This window comes from Chiloscyllium plagiosum, chromosome 23, assembly GCF_004010195.1.
Source record: "Chiloscyllium plagiosum isolate BGI_BamShark_2017 chromosome 23, ASM401019v2, whole genome shotgun sequence".
Classification (NCBI taxonomy): Eukaryota; Metazoa; Chordata; class Chondrichthyes; order Orectolobiformes; family Hemiscylliidae; genus Chiloscyllium; species Chiloscyllium plagiosum.
In genome coordinates this window covers 52,216,270-52,235,275 of record NC_057732.1, presented here as the reverse complement: position 1 = coordinate 52,235,275, position 19,006 = coordinate 52,216,270, and the positions used below count along the sequence as shown (strand labels likewise).

General features: G+C 43.5%; 1 protein-coding gene across 7 annotated transcripts in view; it reads left to right on the top strand.

Moving 5' to 3' along the window:
- The window catches only part of frmd4a (FERM domain containing 4A), a 721,373-nt gene that overhangs the window by 693,900 nt on the left and 8,467 nt on the right, over nucleotides 1–19,006 (top strand). For all 7 annotated transcript variants that reach the window (XM_043714187.1, XM_043714188.1, XM_043714186.1 and 4 more), the window contains 2 exons: nucleotides 2,162–3,024; nucleotides 18,524–18,623. In XM_043714187.1, the coding sequence (XP_043570122.1) occupies nucleotides 2,162–3,024; nucleotides 18,524–18,623 (963 nt within the window). The remainder of the gene's footprint in view (nucleotides 1–2,161; nucleotides 3,025–18,523; nucleotides 18,624–19,006) is intronic.

Below are 19,006 nucleotides of genomic sequence, written 5' to 3'. Positions count from 1 at the left end.
TAGCAGTAATGCAGAGACTTGAACAAACAAGGAAACCATCAGACCATTAATAATACCCCTGACTGGTACAAATTGCACTAAAAAGGAGGAAAACCACAACAAACTGCCATTCCTAGATGTCACTGTACAGCGAATAACCAATGGGGAACTTCAAACCCGCGTCTACAGGAAAACAACACATACAGACCAAATATTGAACTACAGAAGCAATCACCCCAACACCCACAAACGAAGCTGCATCAGAACATTATTTCAACGAATCACCACACACTGAAGCACAGAGGAACTATGCAGAGCAAAGGAAAATCACCTGTACAGTGTACCCAATGAACACAGTCTGCTGATTTCTCAGCAACCAATCCAAACACACAGACAAAATGCATCCAGAAACCCTAGCCACCCTCCCCTATATCAAAGTCATCTCGGATATGACTGCCAGACTACTCAGACCCCTTGGCATCATGGTAGCCCACAAACCCACCAACACACTAAAACAGCAGCTAATGAACTTGAAAACCCTATACAGACAACAAGCAAAACTAATGTCATTTACAAAATACCGTGCAAGGACTGTAACAAACACTGCATTAGACAAACAGGCAGAAAACTAGCCACCAGGATACATGAACACCAACTAGCCACAAAAAGACATGACCCACTCTCATTAGTATCCTTACATACGGATGAGGAAAGACACCACTTCAACTGGGACAACACATACATCCTAGGACAAGCCAAACAGAGACATGTGCGAGAATTCCTAGAAGTATGGCATTCTAATCGGAACTCTATCAACAAGCACATTGACTTGGATCCTATTTATCACCCCCTGAGAAAAAGAATAGGAAATGACATCACCAACCCAAGGAAACCTAAACATATAAATAAAAAGCAGGCCATACCACCAGTGCTTTATCCGGAGGTTCACTGAAGATGTTACTTAGTATGGTGATGAAACGTCTACAAATAAGCCTTCCAGCTCAGCGAGCAATCCTACATCCAGAAGCTTAGATCGTTCTTTGAAATTTTGACAGTAAAATGATGCCAGACATTCAATTCTCCCCCTTTCTCTCACTCTGATCTCTCTGTATTCAGCCTCCTATCCTATTCTAATGAAGCTCAATGGAAAGTTGAGGAATAGAAACATTTCAATTAAGCACTTTACAGCTTTACAATTAATGTTGAGTTCAATTATTTTAGAACGAGAGTTGTTTCTGTTTTTTCAGATGGCTGTTGTTGGTGATGTTACTGTTTTACTCATTTCTAGCTCCTCAAGACTCGCTTGTTTCTCACTTTCTTCATTTACCATCTCCTTTCTGCTTTGCTCTGTCAGCCCTTCCCATCATTAAATCTCTCTAGCCACCTCTTTATCACTGACCTGTGTGTTCGTTCTCCCTCCTCTGCCAAACACCTCTCCCTCTTCTCTCTCCTCCTGCTGCCTAAGTGACTAAATTAGAACACCATGACTTTGACATCCGAACAAAGGCAACAGAAGCTGGGAATGTTTTTACTGGAAAAGGAGTTTGTTGAGGAGTTCAAGATTCTTGTAGCCAGGGGTGGCTTGGACTTTAATGATCACAAGGCATCATGAATTCAAGCTTAGAAGAGGGAGATGCAGAGGCGAACTGCATTATGCAGAGAGCGTAGTGTATTGGTAATGTCACTAGATTAGTAATCAGGAACTTCAGGCTAATGTCTGGGGTCATGGGTTCCCATCCCCCAAGGCAGCTGGTTGAATATAAATTTAATAAACTATGGAATTGAAAGCTGTCAATCATTGTTAAATTCCTATCTCAGGTCCTTTGAGGAAGGCAATTTACCCCATCTGGCCAACATGTAACTCCAGGCCCAGAGCAATGTGGATGACTCTTAACTACCCTCTGGGCAATTAGGGATGGGCAATAAATACTGACACAGCCAGTGATGTCCACATCCCATGGACAAATAATTTAAAAAGTGGATCATTTTGCCTGCAAGATTGTGGATCAGAGATTGTTTGTAAGTACAGGGAGCGGGATATTATTTGGCAGGGGGTTCAAAGGCTGCACAGTATCCACAGTGCATTTTAGGCATATAACCTGGCCTGCAACGATCTCCTTGTTTCTGTACATCCCTAAGGGGCAAACTCCAAAGGTAACGATCTGTTTGTTCACTTTTCCAGGTTGGTAGATATCAGCCCAACTCGTCTGCACAGTTTAGCACAGCACTTTAGACACAGGAGTGCCAGTCTGGAGTCCCAGGGCAAGCCGGTTGTGTCAGAGAACGAAACAGGGAGTCCGGATTTCTATACCCCAAGGACTCGGAGCAGTAACGGCTCTGACCCTTTAGACGACTGCTCCTCCTGCACCAGCCACTCTAGCTCAGAACACTACTACCCAGCTCACATGCATGCCAACTACTCCACTCTTGCCGAGGACTCGCCCTCCAAGGCCAGGGAGCGGCAGAGGCACCGATCCGCCGGGAATCTCGGATCCTCCAATTCAGGGAGCATGCCCAACCTAGCTGGTAAGAATGGCACCGGCAATGGCAGTGGGTTTTACCTGCACAGCCAGAGCCAGCCTTCCTCCCAGTATCGGATTAAAGAGTATCCTCTGTACATTGAGGGGAGTCCGACACCGGTGGTGGTTCGCAGTTTGGAAAACGACCAAGAAGGACACTACAGTGTGAAAGCACAATTTAAAACGTCAAACTCCTACACAGCGGGTGGGATCTATAAGGATTCTTGGCACGGCGATGATATTGATTCAGTAAAACTGACTCCATCACGCTCACAAGTTGTTAGGACTCCATCGCTTGTTAAAGATAACCCTGAGAGAAACACAAACAGAACTGCGTTGTCTGATGAACTACGCTCGTGGTATGAAAGGTCTTCAGCCACGCTGAAGGAGCACAACAGACTCTCTCATACAAGCTCTGACTCATCAGACAGGAGCTCCCCGTACAGCACAACCCAGAGCACCTTCATGGCTCACAGCAGGATAACCCGAATGCCTCAACCTTCCAAAGCAACATCAGCTGTTTCAGGTAAAACTTGCAATCCATTCACTGTTTAAACAGATGCACAGAATTATTATGGCACAGAAAGAGGGCATTTGGCCCATCGTTCCATCTCTGCAACAAGCATTATGCCTTGGTGCCTTTGCCTTATAATCTTGTCCATTGCTCCTGTTCAGATAATTATCCAATGCCTCAGTTGAGAATTGCCCCCACCACATTTCCAGGCAGTGTATTCCTCCCCTAACCACTCTACGTGTGAAAGCATTTTTCTCAGATCACATTCGCAACATTTGTTAAATCTATTGCTCTCAGACCTTCTTTCTGAGTGAGAACAGTCTCTCCCTATCTACTCGATCTAGATTTCTCATGCCTCTATCAGATCCCCTCTTGGCCTTCTTCTCCCCAGGGAAAACCCATCCTGATCTCTCTAATCCATTCTCATAATGGGAGTTTCTCATGTCTGGAACCAACTTTGTAAATCTGTCCTTCACTCTTTCCATTGTATTTACAGAAAAGAAACAGGCCATTTGGCCCATCTGCTCCATGCTAATGTTTCTCTTCCACAAGAGCTTCCTCCTACCCTCTTCATTTCACCCTTTCACCATATCCTTTTATTTGATTCTCCCTCGTGTCTTGATCCAGCTGCTCCTTGAATGCATGATATCAAGCTCAGTTACTCTGTGTGATAGTAAGCTCCATATCAAACCACTTTCATTTTTAGCATTTGAATACAATCTTCCTGTGCTTGCACAAACGACAGGATGTGGAAATGCGAAGACATATCATGAAATGTTGTTATGCTATGGTTTCTTGCTTGCTTTTTAAGCAGAGGTGTTATATGTGTGAAATCTAACCGGTGATATTAATCCTGTAAACACAACTTGGATGAGTGTCAGGCGTAGTTCAATTTGTAGCAATCTGGTGTTGGAGTCAAAGCGTTCAAGTCTCGATTCAGGGCTTCAGCACAAAAGTCATGGTGAGGGAGTGCTGTATAGTTGGTGATAACATCTTTATTTTGTGATGTCAAACAGAGCTCCTGTATGCTCTCTCAGATAGCTGGAAACACCACCATCTGCAGGTTTCCCTCCAAGCCACTCACCATCCTGACTTGGAAATATATCCATTATTATTCCTTCTGCATCAAAATCCTGAAACTCTCTCCCTAACAGCACTGCAGGTCATTCTGCAGCACATGGACTGCTCACCCCCACTTTCTCAAGGAGTAACTAGAGTTTGGGGCTAACTATTGGCTGATAGCCAGTGTTGCTCACTTTCTACGAATGAATAATTTGAAGGGTCCTCGGTACTGTTTCGAAGATGAGAAGGGGAGTTCTCCCTAGTCTCACGGACAATATTTATTCTTCAATCAGCATCATACAATATAGGTTATCTGGTCTTTATCACATTGCTCACTATGAGAGCTGACTGGGCCTCCTGTATTACAGCTGTAACTAAACTTAAAAAATTCCTTCATTGGCTTTGGGACATTCTCAGGTTATGAAAGATGCTCTGTAAATGTAAGTCTCATATGTATTCAACGTGTTAATACCCCAGCAGAATAATGATAAAGATGTTAGATATGAATGAGTGAAGAGTTAGTATGAAAATAACATGAATGTAGAGTCCCCCTCATCCTTCCAGACCATGGGGCTGCTCTGTCATTGGAAAGAGATGACTGGTGGGAGTTTAACCTGAGGGTTAGCCCACTCCAGCTTAGGGGAGACGGTGAGGAGGAGAGTGTGATGGGAATTGAATCCACGCTGTTGTATTGCAAACCAAATATTTTTCAATGTAACTTCCAGTCGTCTGTGTCCAAAGTGACCAGTTGCTGCAATGATCATTTTTTGACGGTTTATTGTGTATGATGGGCAGTAGTGGCTGGATCTTCACCACAAACACATGAAGCATGACTGAGCATTACCTTCAAGGTGCAATGTGAGGCACTGAAATGTGGAGCCAGGTGGATTTGACAGTTCAGGAGAAGAAATTCCTTAGTCCTGCCTCACTCGTGTGAGCTGCTCTTTTTGAGATCACCCTGTCCAGAGAGTGAGGTTTCCATTTTGCTGAACATTTAATGTGGTAAATGATCCAGGACAAAGCAGCCCGTTTGATTGACATCACAATTAAAACACCCACTCCCTCCACCACTGATGCTCAGTAGCAGCAGTGTGTACCATCTACATGATGCACTGCAGAATTTCGCCAAAGATTCTCAACTGGCACCTTCCAAACTCACGACCGTCTTGAAGGACAAGAGCAACCAATACATGGGAACACCACCCCCTGCAAGCTCCCCTCCAAGGACTCACCATCCTGACTTGGAAAGTTATCGCATTCCTTCAGTGTTGCTGGGTCAAAATCCTGGAATTCCCACTCTAAGGGCACTGTGAGTCAACCTACAGCACATTGAGTACATCGGTTCAAGAAGGCAGCTCACCCCCACCTTCTCAAGGGGGCAACTAGGCTGGGCCCAGCCAGTGACACCCACATCCCACAAATGAGTTAGAAAAAAACCCACCTCTATGAGTTATCAGTCAGTGTCATTGACCCTCACTCTCCTAAAACCAGAAGTTAGTGAAGAATTTTGAGGATCAGCATTTGAAGTTTTCACACATTTTTTGGGGTTAAAATTGGCCCCCTTAAATGGCCATGAAAGAAGCCCCAGTTTCACCAGTAAACCAGGAACGGTAACCGTACACCCACAAGAATTCCATCTGGAAACCACACGAGAAAACAAAAAAAAAACCGCATGCTGCCGGGAAAGCCACGAACATATTACGAAGAACTTACTTGGAGCACCCATGAGTTTGAGCTGTATGACTCCAGAATCATGGAGCTAGCAGTACAAACTCTGTTCATTCATTCAACAAAACAGAAACTCTTTAATTGCGAGATAAAGCGCTGAGAGCTAGTTTCAAGTACATGAGTTGTTGATGTCACATAGGAGCCTGCATTCTGGATTTAAATAAACAGGAAGCAGTTTGCTCCTGTTATACTCCACCCTGCAAATAAGAAAGCACAGGCAATTGCTCTGTACTGCCAGTCCTGTAATTATAATCCTGCAATGCCAGTCTGATTGTTACATTGGAATTTTGTCTTCATCTTGATTTCTAAATCCCATTTTTCAAACCTGTTCCAGTTGCTCTACCTCTAGCCCAATGTCTGGAATTTTTTTTTTCGCATTTCCACAAATGGTTAGGTTTGTCTGCATCCACAATTCCACCACAGGGTTCCCTCTAATTTGCTCCCATCGCTACTGTCCTCAAGGGAACATTACTCACACAGTAATTTTGTTGCTTGGTGTAAGAGCAAAAGAACATTTGCATTCTTGTAGTGCCTTTCACAACCACAAGCTATCCCAAAACTCTTTACAGCCAATGAAATATTGGAAAGCATGGTCATTGTTGTAATCCGGGGAAACAACCCCAATTTGCAAACAGGAAACTCCCATAAACGATAGCGTGAAAATGACCAGATCAGCGAGTTTTATTCATTCACGGAATGAGGGCATCACAGGCTGGGGCCAGCATTGACTGCCCGTCCCTAGTTGCCCTTAAGAAGGTGATGGTGAGCTGCCTTGTTGAACTGGAGAGGGAATTCCAGGATTTTGGTCCAGTGACAATGAAGGAACAGTGATATATTCCCAAGTCAGGATGGTGAGTGGTTTGGAGGGGAAACTTGCAGGGGCTAGTACTCCCATGTTGCTGCTGCCCTTGTCCTTCCAGGTGGTAGTGGTCATGGCTTTGGAAGGAGCCTTGCTGAGTTACTGCTGTACATCTCGTAGATGGTACACACGGCTGCCACTTTTGCATATTGCTTAAAATGTCACGCAATTATACAGAAAGTAAGCATAGCATTGACAGGAGGTGCACACTGCAGACAAGACTGAGGGATGTTAATGTTTTGGAACAGTTCAGAGCAGATTTACTAGAGTAATCCCTGGAATGGGCAGATGGCTAATGAGGAAAATCTGGACAGGCTAGGCCTGTATCCTCTGGAGCTTAGAAGAGTCAGAAGGGATGTGGGATCCTGTGGGAACGTGACCAGGTGGATGTGAAAAGGAGGCTTCCTCTTGTGGGAGAATCTAGAACCAGGTGGCAGAGTTTAAAAGTAAGGGAGATGTCCATCTATAACAGAGATGAGGGAACATTTTATTTTGGAATTCCCTTTCTCCAAAGGCAGTGGATGCAGACCCTTTAAATATTTGAAGGCAGAGGAAGGGAGATTCTTGATGACCAAGGGGATGGGGGATTATTGGGGGATGTGCAGGAATGTAGAGTTAAAGTTATAAATCAGATTAGCCATGGATCTTATTGAATGGGGGAGCAGGTGTGAAGGACTGAATGGATTCTAGATCAGAGTGGTGCTGGAAAAGCACAGCAGGTCAGGCAGTATCCGAGGAACAGGAAAGTCAACGTTTCAGGCTGAGCTGGAAGGCTGGAGCTGGGGTGAGGTGGGGGAAGGGGAAATGAGGAAACTGGTGAAATCCACATTGATGCCTGGGGTTGAAGTGTTCCGAGGCGGAAGATGAGGTATTCTTCCTCCAGGGTGGTGAGGGAGCGGCGGTGGAAGAGGCCCAGGACCTGCATGTCCTTGGCAGAGTGAGAGGGGGAGTTGAAATGTTGGGCCACAGGGCGATGTGGTTGATTGGTGGACTGAATGGACTGAAGTGATTGAAGGACTAAATGGCCTACACCTCACAGTGGTGGCTTCCATACAGGATAGTTCATCTCCTGTGCTTTCACCACGTGGAGTGGCACCCTGCAACAGGGACGATGGGAACTAGCATGAACTCTTGGGAGTGGAAACGGGTCACTGCGGTCACTCTCTACCAAGGTTTCCTAATCTGCATTTTCCAAACACACCACACAACCGTCGAGAGGACCAGGGCAGTAGATGCAAGGAAGCATCATCACCAACAGGTTCCCCACCAAGCCACCCTGACTTGGAAATATCTCACCGTTCCTCCAGCATCACTGGGTCAGAATCCTGGAACTCCCTCCCTCATGGCATTGTGGGTCAACCTGCATCAAGGATCTGAGCGATTCAGGGCAGCTCATGACCAGGGGAATTATGGATTTGTCCCGTGAACAAACAAAACAAAACGACCCCCACTTCACCCTGAAGCTCTCTCACTGAGAGAGGCATTTCGAGAGCCCTGCGTGACCATCTCAATGGGAAACAACTGAGGCCAGAGGAGATCATTTGAAAGCAGATTAATTTTGCATACTGCTTCTGTCAAGGCAGAGTATTCCCAGGAGCTGAGGGGAATAAATACATTCTTCGAGTTATTTGAAAGAGAGGAAATGGAACATGAAAAGCAACCACTCAACCAACTGACAGTTCCTCAAGTCGTTGCAATAACCCTGAAAGACTAATGGTGTCGAAGCTCAGCATGAAGCAGGAATGAAAGCCCCATTTTAAGACTGAAACTTCTCTCAATTTCATTTTTAAGAAAATATCATTTGATCCACTGCACTCATTTCCTCGCCAGCCATATCCTGCAGTCTCTCGTAGACTCTATTCAAGAGATTTAATTTCCTGAGGGAAGTGACATTCAATAGGCAACACTTCCTTAGAAGATAAAAATAGTTTAGTGACATTCCTTTTGAAATCCCCAAAGATAACATAAAAAGGAGCAGAATCTCTGGTCGACAATGTAAATCAGACTGCTCAGGCCGGTTAAATTCTACACATGACACTTTTGATTTACATATCTGTGAATTATTTGTTGTTAATGTACTTTACCCTCACTTCTTCCAGATATCCTCTGCGGTAAACTACAGTGTCGGTCATAACAACAATAACTTATAACTGTAAAGCACTTCCATGAACAAAACCATCCAGGGCACTTCATAGGAACATTATTATAAATTAAAATTTGATAAAGAGCCAAATAAGGAGATCTCTGTACAGATGAGCAAAAGGTTTGAATGAATTAAATTAGCTTTGTTGTCGTATCTACTGAAATGAGTACAGTGAAAAGTTTATAGTCACCACATCATATCGCCCTCTCGGGTACAAAGGTACCTGGCACAGATACTTAAGATCAAATTCTTAGGAAACAAAAATAGATTAGAAAAGTAAAGAAAAAAATAGTCTGGCATTATATGTCATAGGAATAAATTAGAGAAAAGAAGTAAAAAGTTCAGAATATCAGTAAAAGATGTAGATTTTTGGGAGTGTTCACAGGGAGGACACAGAGGGATGTAGTTTGGGACTTTCATTAGATATAGACCGTAAGATTTAGGATCAGATTGAGGCCATTCAGCCCATCGAGTCTGCTCTATTTCCAGAGTTTAGCACCTTAACGGTTGTTGGCACAACCTCTCCAGTGGGGGAGCGGCTGGCGTTGGAACGCAGAAGTAGATGACACAGATATCTCAGAGGGTGATAGGCCTGGGGAAGATTTCAGAGGTAGAGAGGGGTAAGGCCATGAAGCAATTTGAAAACGTGGATGAGACATTTGAAATTAAGCCATTGGTTGACTGCGGACCAGTGTAGGTCTGTAAGCACAAGGGTGATGAGGGAGCCGGACTTCCTACCAGGTATTACAGGCACCAGAGTTTTGTATGACCTCAGAGCACAGGAGATTATTCAGATAGAGTCATACAGCAACAAAAGCAGACCCTTCAGTCCAACTCACCTATGTTGGCCAAACTTCCCAAATTAAACTAGTCCCACTTGCCTGCATCTGGCCCATTTCCCTCTCAACTATTCATGCACTTATCCACATGGCTTTGAAATATTGGAATTGTACCTGCATCCATTACTTCCTCTGCCATTTCATTCCACATACGAACCCCACCCTCTGTGTGAAATCTTTCTCCTCTCACCTTGAAAGGATGTGCATCAGATTTGTCAACTTTAGTGGTAACTAAAAGGCACAAAGTGAGGCTTCAGCAGCAAGTGTTGGACCATGATGTCTGCATTTCTGTATCTACTATATTGAACATTTCCCAACACATGGCTCTGCAAGAAGAGAGTTGATCTAAATGATAACAAGTCACTTGCTTTAGCAAACCTAAAATAAAATATGAATTCTAAGCAGTTGTCGATCAATCAGGCAATCTTTTTGAAGCAGAAATCAAATGCTCCATGGTTACTATCATTACTTTATATTTCATTGTTGGCTCTAGGATTTATTAATCCGATCATTGCATAAGGAACTCTCTCAAAATTCCACTGTAACCCCCAGGTAAACAGACAGGGAGCAAAAGGAAAGATCATAACTTGCACACATTGTCCTTGGTAACAGCACAAGTTCCAGGCAATGACCATCAGCAACAAAAGATAATCTAACTCTGGACAATGGCTTGTCATATGAGAAACAGTTGAGGACTCTGGGTCTGTACTCAATGGATGAGTGGGGATCTGATTGAAACTTAGAGAATACCGAGAGGCATGGAAAGAGTGGATATGGAAACAATGTGTTCCATTAGTAGGAGACACCAGAATAATTGAATCCCTGCAGTGTGGAAGCAGGCCATTCAACCCATCGAGTTCACATACCCCTATCCTATCCCTGTATTTCCCATGGCCAATCCATCTAACCTACACATCCCTGAACACTTTGGGCAATTTCCCATGGCCAATCCATCTAACCTACACATCCCTGAACACTATGGGCAATTTCCCATGGCCAATCCATCTAACCTACACATCCCTGAACACTATGGGCAATTTAGCATCTCTGGCCCTTTCTACCTCCTTGATTTTAATCACTCCAGCAGTGGTAGCCATGCTTTCAGCACCTGGGTCCTCGGTCCTGGAAATCTCTCCGTAAACCTTTCTTTCTCCTTACCCCCCCCATCCCTGCTTTCCTCCATTGAGATGCACCTTGAAGCCTATCTCTCCAAACTGCATTTACATCTCCTGATGTGAGTTGCTGTCAAAAATGTTTATTTTGGAAACATTACTGTAATTAGATTAGATTACTTACAGTAGTGGAAACAGGCCCTTCAGCCCAACAAGTCCACACCGACCTGCAACTCACCCAGACCCATTCCCCTACATCTAACACTACAGGCAATTTAGCATGGCCAATTCACCTAACCTGCACATTTTTTTGGACTGTGGGAGGAAACCGGAGCACACCCACACCCACACAAACACAGGGAGAATATGCGAACTCCACACAGACAGTTGCCTGAGGCAGGAATTGAACCCGGTTCTTTGGCACTTTGAGGCAGCAGTGCTAACCACTGAGCTACCGTGCCACCCACCTGCCTTAAGCACCTGGGGATATCATATTGAAAGGTCATTGTATAAATGCTAGTTGTTGATGACGTATTCGAATTTTTATTTAATAAAAGCCTCTGCATCAGAGCTTCATAAACTGAACACTGTGGCAACTAGTCATCATAACTTTAAAAAAGAAACCCTTGTACTGCTCCAAAAATGAACAATCAACAATATAGTTAATATTGCCGAGAAATAGTTTGTTAAAGGTATCTGAATTTTGGGCCAATGTTATATTAGCTTTGCAATCCAACCACCCCACTCTTGCTAAATTCTAAACATGTGCAACATGGACAACATTTGCTAAGTATATTAGTGAACTAATGATTGCATTAACAATCAGTTCAAGACTGTAATTCAGGCTCACAGTGTGGCGCTTTGTGAAACCAGAAAACAGGTATTTACAGAGGAGAAAGTGAGGAGTACAGATGCTAGAGATCAGAGAGTGTGTTGCTGGGAAAGCACAGCAGGTCAGGCAGCGTCTGAGGTACTGGAGAATCGACGTTTCGAGCATAAGCTTCTCCTGCTCCTTGGATGCTGCCTGACCTGACGAATTTACAGTGCCCTGCTTATAGACAGTAAGAACACATACAGTAAACACACTGTACCTGTTTCATCTGAACAAGATAAGCATCAGTCATTCTTTGGTTCATTGCTCAAGATTTTGGCCTGAGGTATCAAAGTTAACTTACTCAGTTTAAATTGAAATATAATTTGGCAGTTGACAGTTAGTCATCATCAAACTGGTGCTTTCCCCGGTGGCTGTACCAATTGGAATCCACTTACTAACCAGTCATCACCCTGTTTCCATTACAGTGGTATTTCTTGCACATGATGATATTGTCCTTATGGTGCAGGATAAAAGAGTTTGATAAAATGCGTCTTTTCACAGCAAGATCTGACCTATGAAATGACTGGAGTATATGTTTGGGCACTTGACATTAATTTCCTAATGTCACAGATTCCTGATGGGGAACTTTACCTGTTGATGATGCAGATGTGAAATGTCACTGCCATAAAGTTTTGATATTTGCTGTAGTCAAAATTGAGCAGCACTGTAACCTGAAATCTGGATTGGTTTAGGACCAGGGCCAGGTTGGAATGCTAGCCCTTACTTGCAAAATGCAGATTTGTTGTAATTATATTGTGGGACTTAGAAGTAACTTTTAAATCGAGCATACCTTCTGAATTACCATAGACACTAACGGTCAGTCTAGTGTCAAAAATCAATCCCAACTTTTGACCAAGCTTTCCGAACACTTGAGTCGATTATGGAGAAGCACAGTGCTGGCGGCAGCTGCCCAGCTCCCTCAACCTCAGGTCTCCCTTGTCTGTGCTGCCTCGGGGAGGACTCGCTCAATAGACACAGACTCCACCCCAGCATTCAGTGAGGGACAGTGACCTCAGCTTCCTCTAAAATGTCACTCGTGTTCAAACTGACCCCTAAATGACAAGAGAAATTAGCTTTAGAAACTCAACCTTTACTCAAATATATATAGTCTATTAACTGATATAATTCAAACAGTTATCTGCTAGCACAGATAATTGCTCGAGTCACATCTTGCCAAAACGTTTAATCTCACACTCATCAGGACAATTTGCAAGAAAACTAACATTTAATCTGTTTGAGGGGAGACTGCTGCTCGGTTAGCAACACCTCTACCAATTAGGATCCACTTGCCAATCAATCCAATGTGATGTACAGTTTGGGTAATAACTGCAAACCAGAAACATCATGGTATGATAAGTGAAAGGATTGTGAGGAGACAGTGGGGTGTCAATAACATCACTAAGCCAGTATCCAAACCTCAGGCGAATGTTGTCTGGATATAAGTTTGAATCCAACAATAGATGGATCAATTCAACAAAAAGTTGGTCTAGTGTAACCATTGTCATTCCAAATTCATCCAGTTCACTCACACGGAGGGTCTGCCTTACCTGTTCGGATCTACATGTAACTCCAGACCCACAGCAATGGGTTGGAAATGACCAATTAGTTCAAATACAAACTTCAGCCAGTGATGCCCACAACCGACACAATAATTAAATAAAATTCCTTTCAAATGGAAGAACACATGATGGATGTCGAAATGTCCAATTGTCCAGCATTGTAGCAGGATACCATGAGCTCTGTGTTTTTTGTCATCATCTGCACCAGTCCGTCTCCTATAGCAACACCCTGCACCTCATCAGGAGGCAGCTCTTGTTGAGTTCTGAAGCAACCTCTCAAGTCCTGCTCTCTGTCATTTCTCCCTGCAGTAATGTGGAGCAAGTTGGTTAAACGCATTGGCTGTTTTAAAGCAAGCACTTGAATAATGTCTCACAGGTAACATCGCACAGCCCATGTCATAGATCCACTGGTTTCTCCCTGTTAGAGTGCAGATGGAAACTATGCATTGTTAGCACCTCTGTAATAGTAAATGGCAGGACCTTTAGGAGCATTGATGTACAGAGGGATCTCAGGGTGCCAGTCCAAAGCTCCCTGAAAGTGGCATCACAAGTGGATAAGGTGATACAGAAGGCGTACAGCATGCTTGTCTTCATCAGTGGGGGCATGAAAGAATAAAAGATAACAAGAGTCATCCAGACTGGAACGTTAGCTTGCTCTCTCTTCATGGAGGCTGCCTGACCCGCTGTGATCTCCAGCATTTGGTGTTTTCAGTAAAAGTTAACAAGTCATGTTGCAACTGTATAAAACTTCAGTGAGGCCATATTTGGAGTATTATGTACAATTCTGGTCTCCTAATGATTGGAAGGAGGTGGAGGCTTTGAAGAGGGTGCAGAAGAGGTTTACCAGGGTGTTGCTTGGATCGGAGTGTATTAGCTATAAGGAGAGGTTGGCAAACTTGGATTCCTTTTGCTGGAGCAGAAGTTTATAAAATTATGACGGGCATAGATAGTGTGAACAGTCAGAGTTTTTTTCCCAAGGTGGAAATATCAAATTCTAGGGGGCATTGGTTAAAGGTGAGAGGGGAAAGTTTAAAGGGGATGTGCAAGCCTGATTTTTTACTTAGAGGGTGATAGGTGCCTGGAACGTGCTGCCAGGGGAGGTGTAGAAACAGATACGATAGAAATGTTTAAGAGGCATTTAATCAAATGCATAAGCAAACAGGGAATAGAGACCATGTGCAGGCAGATGAGATTAGTTTAGAATTGCATCATGGTTAGCACAGATATGGTGGGCCAAAGGGCCTGTTCTTGTGCTGTACTGTTCTATGTTCTGTGGACCACAGTGATGTGTGAAAGATTACTTGTGAAGCTATTCATTTGAGAAAATGCTGAAAGAATACAAGTTAGTAAAATAGAACATATGGCCAGCTTCCTCCAGACAGAATGTACACAGACACACACACACACACACGGACACACACAGACACACACACACACGGACACACACAGACACACACACAGACACGGACACACACACACACACGGACACACACACACACACTTTCTTTATGTGTCCTCATTTGTATTTCATCCAGGGATATCTTAAGGTTTGCTTCATTTAAATTAAGTGCTGTTCTGTTCCTTCCTAGTTCCACTCTCTAACTGCTTCTTACTGGAAGATGTGCTTTTAAGTATCATAAAGTCTCATATGAACATCATGTTGAAAAACCATCCCAGTCTTTTAAAGTATTCACCCAGCCTCCCGCTTCTATCTTCACCCACTCCAGGCAGACTGGTCCCGTGGTTATCCTCCTAATTCCCATTTTAAAGCAGGGGAAAGGCTATGACAGATGGAAAACCTAACCTGAGAGTCTTTGGAACTCCTTACCACAAGGCAATAGACTCTGGCCTTGCCTGCAATGCCAGGGCAACTGAGTCAGCATCACCCATGTTTTCCCCGAGTGAATTGTAAAAACGTACCTGTGATACATTTAAAATAAATTGTCTGAAAAGAAATAATTGCCAGGGTAATGGAGAAAAGGGGAGTGGGATAGGCTGAGCTGCACTATGGACAGAATGGCCTCCTTTTATATTTGAAGGAAGGCCATACGTTCCAGAGCCCTGATGAGGTTAAAGTACAAAATAAAATTTCAAGCTATCAGAGGAGAGGCTGTGAGCGTTCTTTAGAGAGTTTGTCACACAATTAATCCCGAAAATATCCAGCCAGTGAGATTAACTGAATGCCTTTACTGTTGGTGTCCCTGCGCACAGCACTGTTAGCACGAGGGTTCTAGACATTATATTCAGCAACATTTTCTTCTCTGTTAAATACTTTTGGGGGAAATACCTTTGAGAGCATAAAAGCAGGAAACCAATCTTTTTCATTAACATTAATCCACAGATACCCCCCTGTGTTTGTCACAAGGAGACATACTCTGCTTGCAATAATATTGTTCTGCTAATAGATCTTACTATTCTACAGTTTATCAAAGTTGACCGGCTAAAATCTTTGGCAGAAAAGGCAGTTAAAGTGGTGAATGTATTCCCATTAATAATCTTTTATAAATGTAACCTTTTAATTCTCTCGTTGGCTATAATGCTGGAAGTGGAGGAAGTCAACTGACCCCTCGAACCAGATCCACTAGCCATTAGGATCATTGCTGATATGGAATAAACAGCTCAGCAATAAATCGCATTAATAATTATAGTGAAAATTTCAGATCATCGAGAAAAAACTCCTGTTTCACCATTGACCTGCTGTTCTTATCCTGGTCAGGCCTACACGTGACTCCAGACCCAGAGCAATGTGATTGTCCCTTAACTGCACTCTGAAATGGCCTAGCAAGCTGCTCAGATGGACTAAACTGTGAGAGAGAAAAAGCATTGTAGGTCTTGCTACATCCCAGGGACTGCAGCAGCTCGAGAAGGCAGCTCATCACCACCTTAGCAAGGGCAGCAAGGGACAGGCTGGGCCCAACCAGCAATGCCCACATCCTGTGAATGAATAAAAAAATCTGGGACCTAACTCCAAGAATCTAAGTTCATGCTTATCCCTAGACATTCCCAAACCCATCTGATTCACTAGCGTTTTTCAGGGATGGAAACTGCCATCCTTTCCTGGTCAGGCCTATCTGTGACTCCAGACCCACAGGAATGTGGTTAACTCCCACCTGACTCCTGGGATGGGCAATAAACGCTGGCCTAACCAGCGATGCCCTCATCCTATGAACAAATAATTTAAAAACACTTTTGGATAACAGAGAGCTCTTAATCTCAGATTTAAAATTGAGACTTTGCATGTGCTTTTTAAAACAGGTTTGATAAACCTCCCTCCACCATCTAAATTGCAATGTTGGACAGTTGTAAGAGCATAAGAAATAGTGCAGGAGTGGGAATTTATTTATTCCGTATTCAGGCAAAACCTGCTGTTATCTGAGTAAAATTACAAAATACTGCAGGTGTGTATCTGTCTGCTGTGTAACAATGAGCAGCATATCACGAAGAATAATAAATGTCTGCTGGAGAATTGCTGTCTTTGGAGGTGAAGGAAGACAGTTGCTGTCATTTTCCCACAGCGAGTAGTTAGGGTCTGGAATGCACTGCCTGGAAATGTGGGGGTGGGGCAGGTTTGATTCAGGCATTCAGGAGGGGCATTGGATGGTTACTTAAATAAAAACATGAGATTGGGGGGAAAGTAAAAACTTGCTCGTTTGGAGCATTGGTGCATTCAGAATGTCCTTCTTCTGTGCCATAACATTTCTGTGATTACACATTGCTGTGAGAGACACAGTGAATTGAGTTGCTGTCCCATGTTACTAACTATCTGAGATTTGTGTCGCAAGTTATGCCCAGTTGGCGACTGATGGATTTGGGTTCATTTTGAAACGCACTAGCATAATGTGTGGGAGTTCCAAATGACTACAAGGTACAGCTGTAGGATGTGCTGCTCATCTCGACCATTCCGTTGTTGCGATACCACAGAGCGAGCCCTTCAAAAAGTCTGCCCCTGTCTATAAGGCATCTTGTGATACACTGGAGTTGTGAAAGGTACAATAAAAAAGGCAGGTCTTACCTTTAAAATATACAAGCAAGGTGACAATAAGAGCCACGTAAGTTAATGGTTTGTGAGATTTATAATTAACAATTTTCTTTACAAGAATTACATCATAGTGAGTGGGATATGCAGATCATTGGCTGGGACAGCATTCATTGCCCTTCTGTATTTACCCTTGGGAAAACGCCAGAAGTCGCATGACACCAAATTGTAGCCCAATAGGTTTATTTGAAATCACACGACTCCTCCTGGCGAACGGGCAGCGCTTCGAAAGCTTGTGATTTCAAATAAACCTGTTGGACTATAACCTGGTGTCGTATGACTTCTGATCTTGTCCACTTCAGTCCAACACCGGCACCTTCACATTCATGGCTACGCTTGGCAGGGTGGTGGTGAGCTGCTGTCTTGATCTGCTGCAGTCCATTTGGTGTAAGTGCATTCATTGAGCATAGAAATAGACCCTTCAGTTCAACCAGTCCATGTTCCTAAATTAAACTAGTCCCCCTGCTTGCATTTGACCCATATTTCTCGAAAACTTTCCTATTCGTGTGTTTATCCAATTGTCTTTTTAAATGTTGTAACTGTACCTGCATCCACCACTTCCTCTGACTGTTCATTCCACACACAGACCACCCTCTGTGTAAAAACATTGCCCCCATGTCTATTTTAAATGTATCTCCTCTCACCGTAAAAGTATGCCCCCTAGTCTTGAAATCCCCCACTCTCGGGAAAAGACCTTTGCTATTCTCCTTATCAATACCTTTCATGATTTTATAATAATGTTGTTAGGGAAGAAGTTCCAGGACTTTGAAGGACCAACAATATATTTCCAAGTCAGGATGGTGTGTGGTTTGGAGGGGAACTTGCAGAGGGTGGTGTTCCCGTGTATCTGCTGACTTTGTCCTTCCAGATGGAAGTCTTAAAAGATGCTGTTGTAGGGACCTTTGGTGAGTTACTGCAGTGGATCTTGTCGAATACTCGTCTAAACTAAAATAACGAACGAAATAAAAAACGCAACATGAGGAGCAAATCTAAACAGTAACTACAGGCAGAAATTATATTAATGTGAAGTAAAGACCAGTTGCCAGGGGATGAGTGTAGGACGCTCCAGTTGACCCCAGCCTAACACTCAATGAATCTCATCTCACTCGAAACAATTGCATTGTATTTGGAAAAATATTATAACATAATAGTACTGTCTCCTTTGATGAGGCTAATACTGAATCAAATATCATAATCCTAAAAATATTGCATTAGTCAGAATTTATCTCCTGTCTTCAGTGAGGTTACTCTTCACATTGATGTGTTTGTCTGACCTTTATTGTTTTCTTTCTTTTCAAGTGGCTTCACCTCGGAATCAGAGGAGCACAGCACAGTCCACCGACTCAGTCGTCTCTTCTCCTTCCAGCAGTCCGCACCACATTGTATCCTGGCAGAGTGGGTGAGTCATGTAGTCTGAGAAGTTTTGAAGAGCAATTTGATCATACAATAGAAAAATATGCCTTCAATAATTATCACACCAAAGACGCTCAAGCTTTCACAGATTGACAGTAGAGTCGACAGGTGAGACAACAGTGTTAATAACAGCAATCCCACAAAATTCATCAGCGATGATGGCTGCTGTCCAGGGTAACATTGCAGAATGCTTAACATTTGTATTGCTCTGTTGAATTGTAAGGTAAGGCTCCCAGCCATTTTGGAGGAGAAAGTGAGGTCTGCAGATGCTGGAGGTCAGAGCTGGAAATGTGTTGCTGGAAAAGCGCAGCAGGTCAGGCAGCATCCAGGGAACAGGAGAATCGACGTTTCGGGCATAAGCCCTTCTTC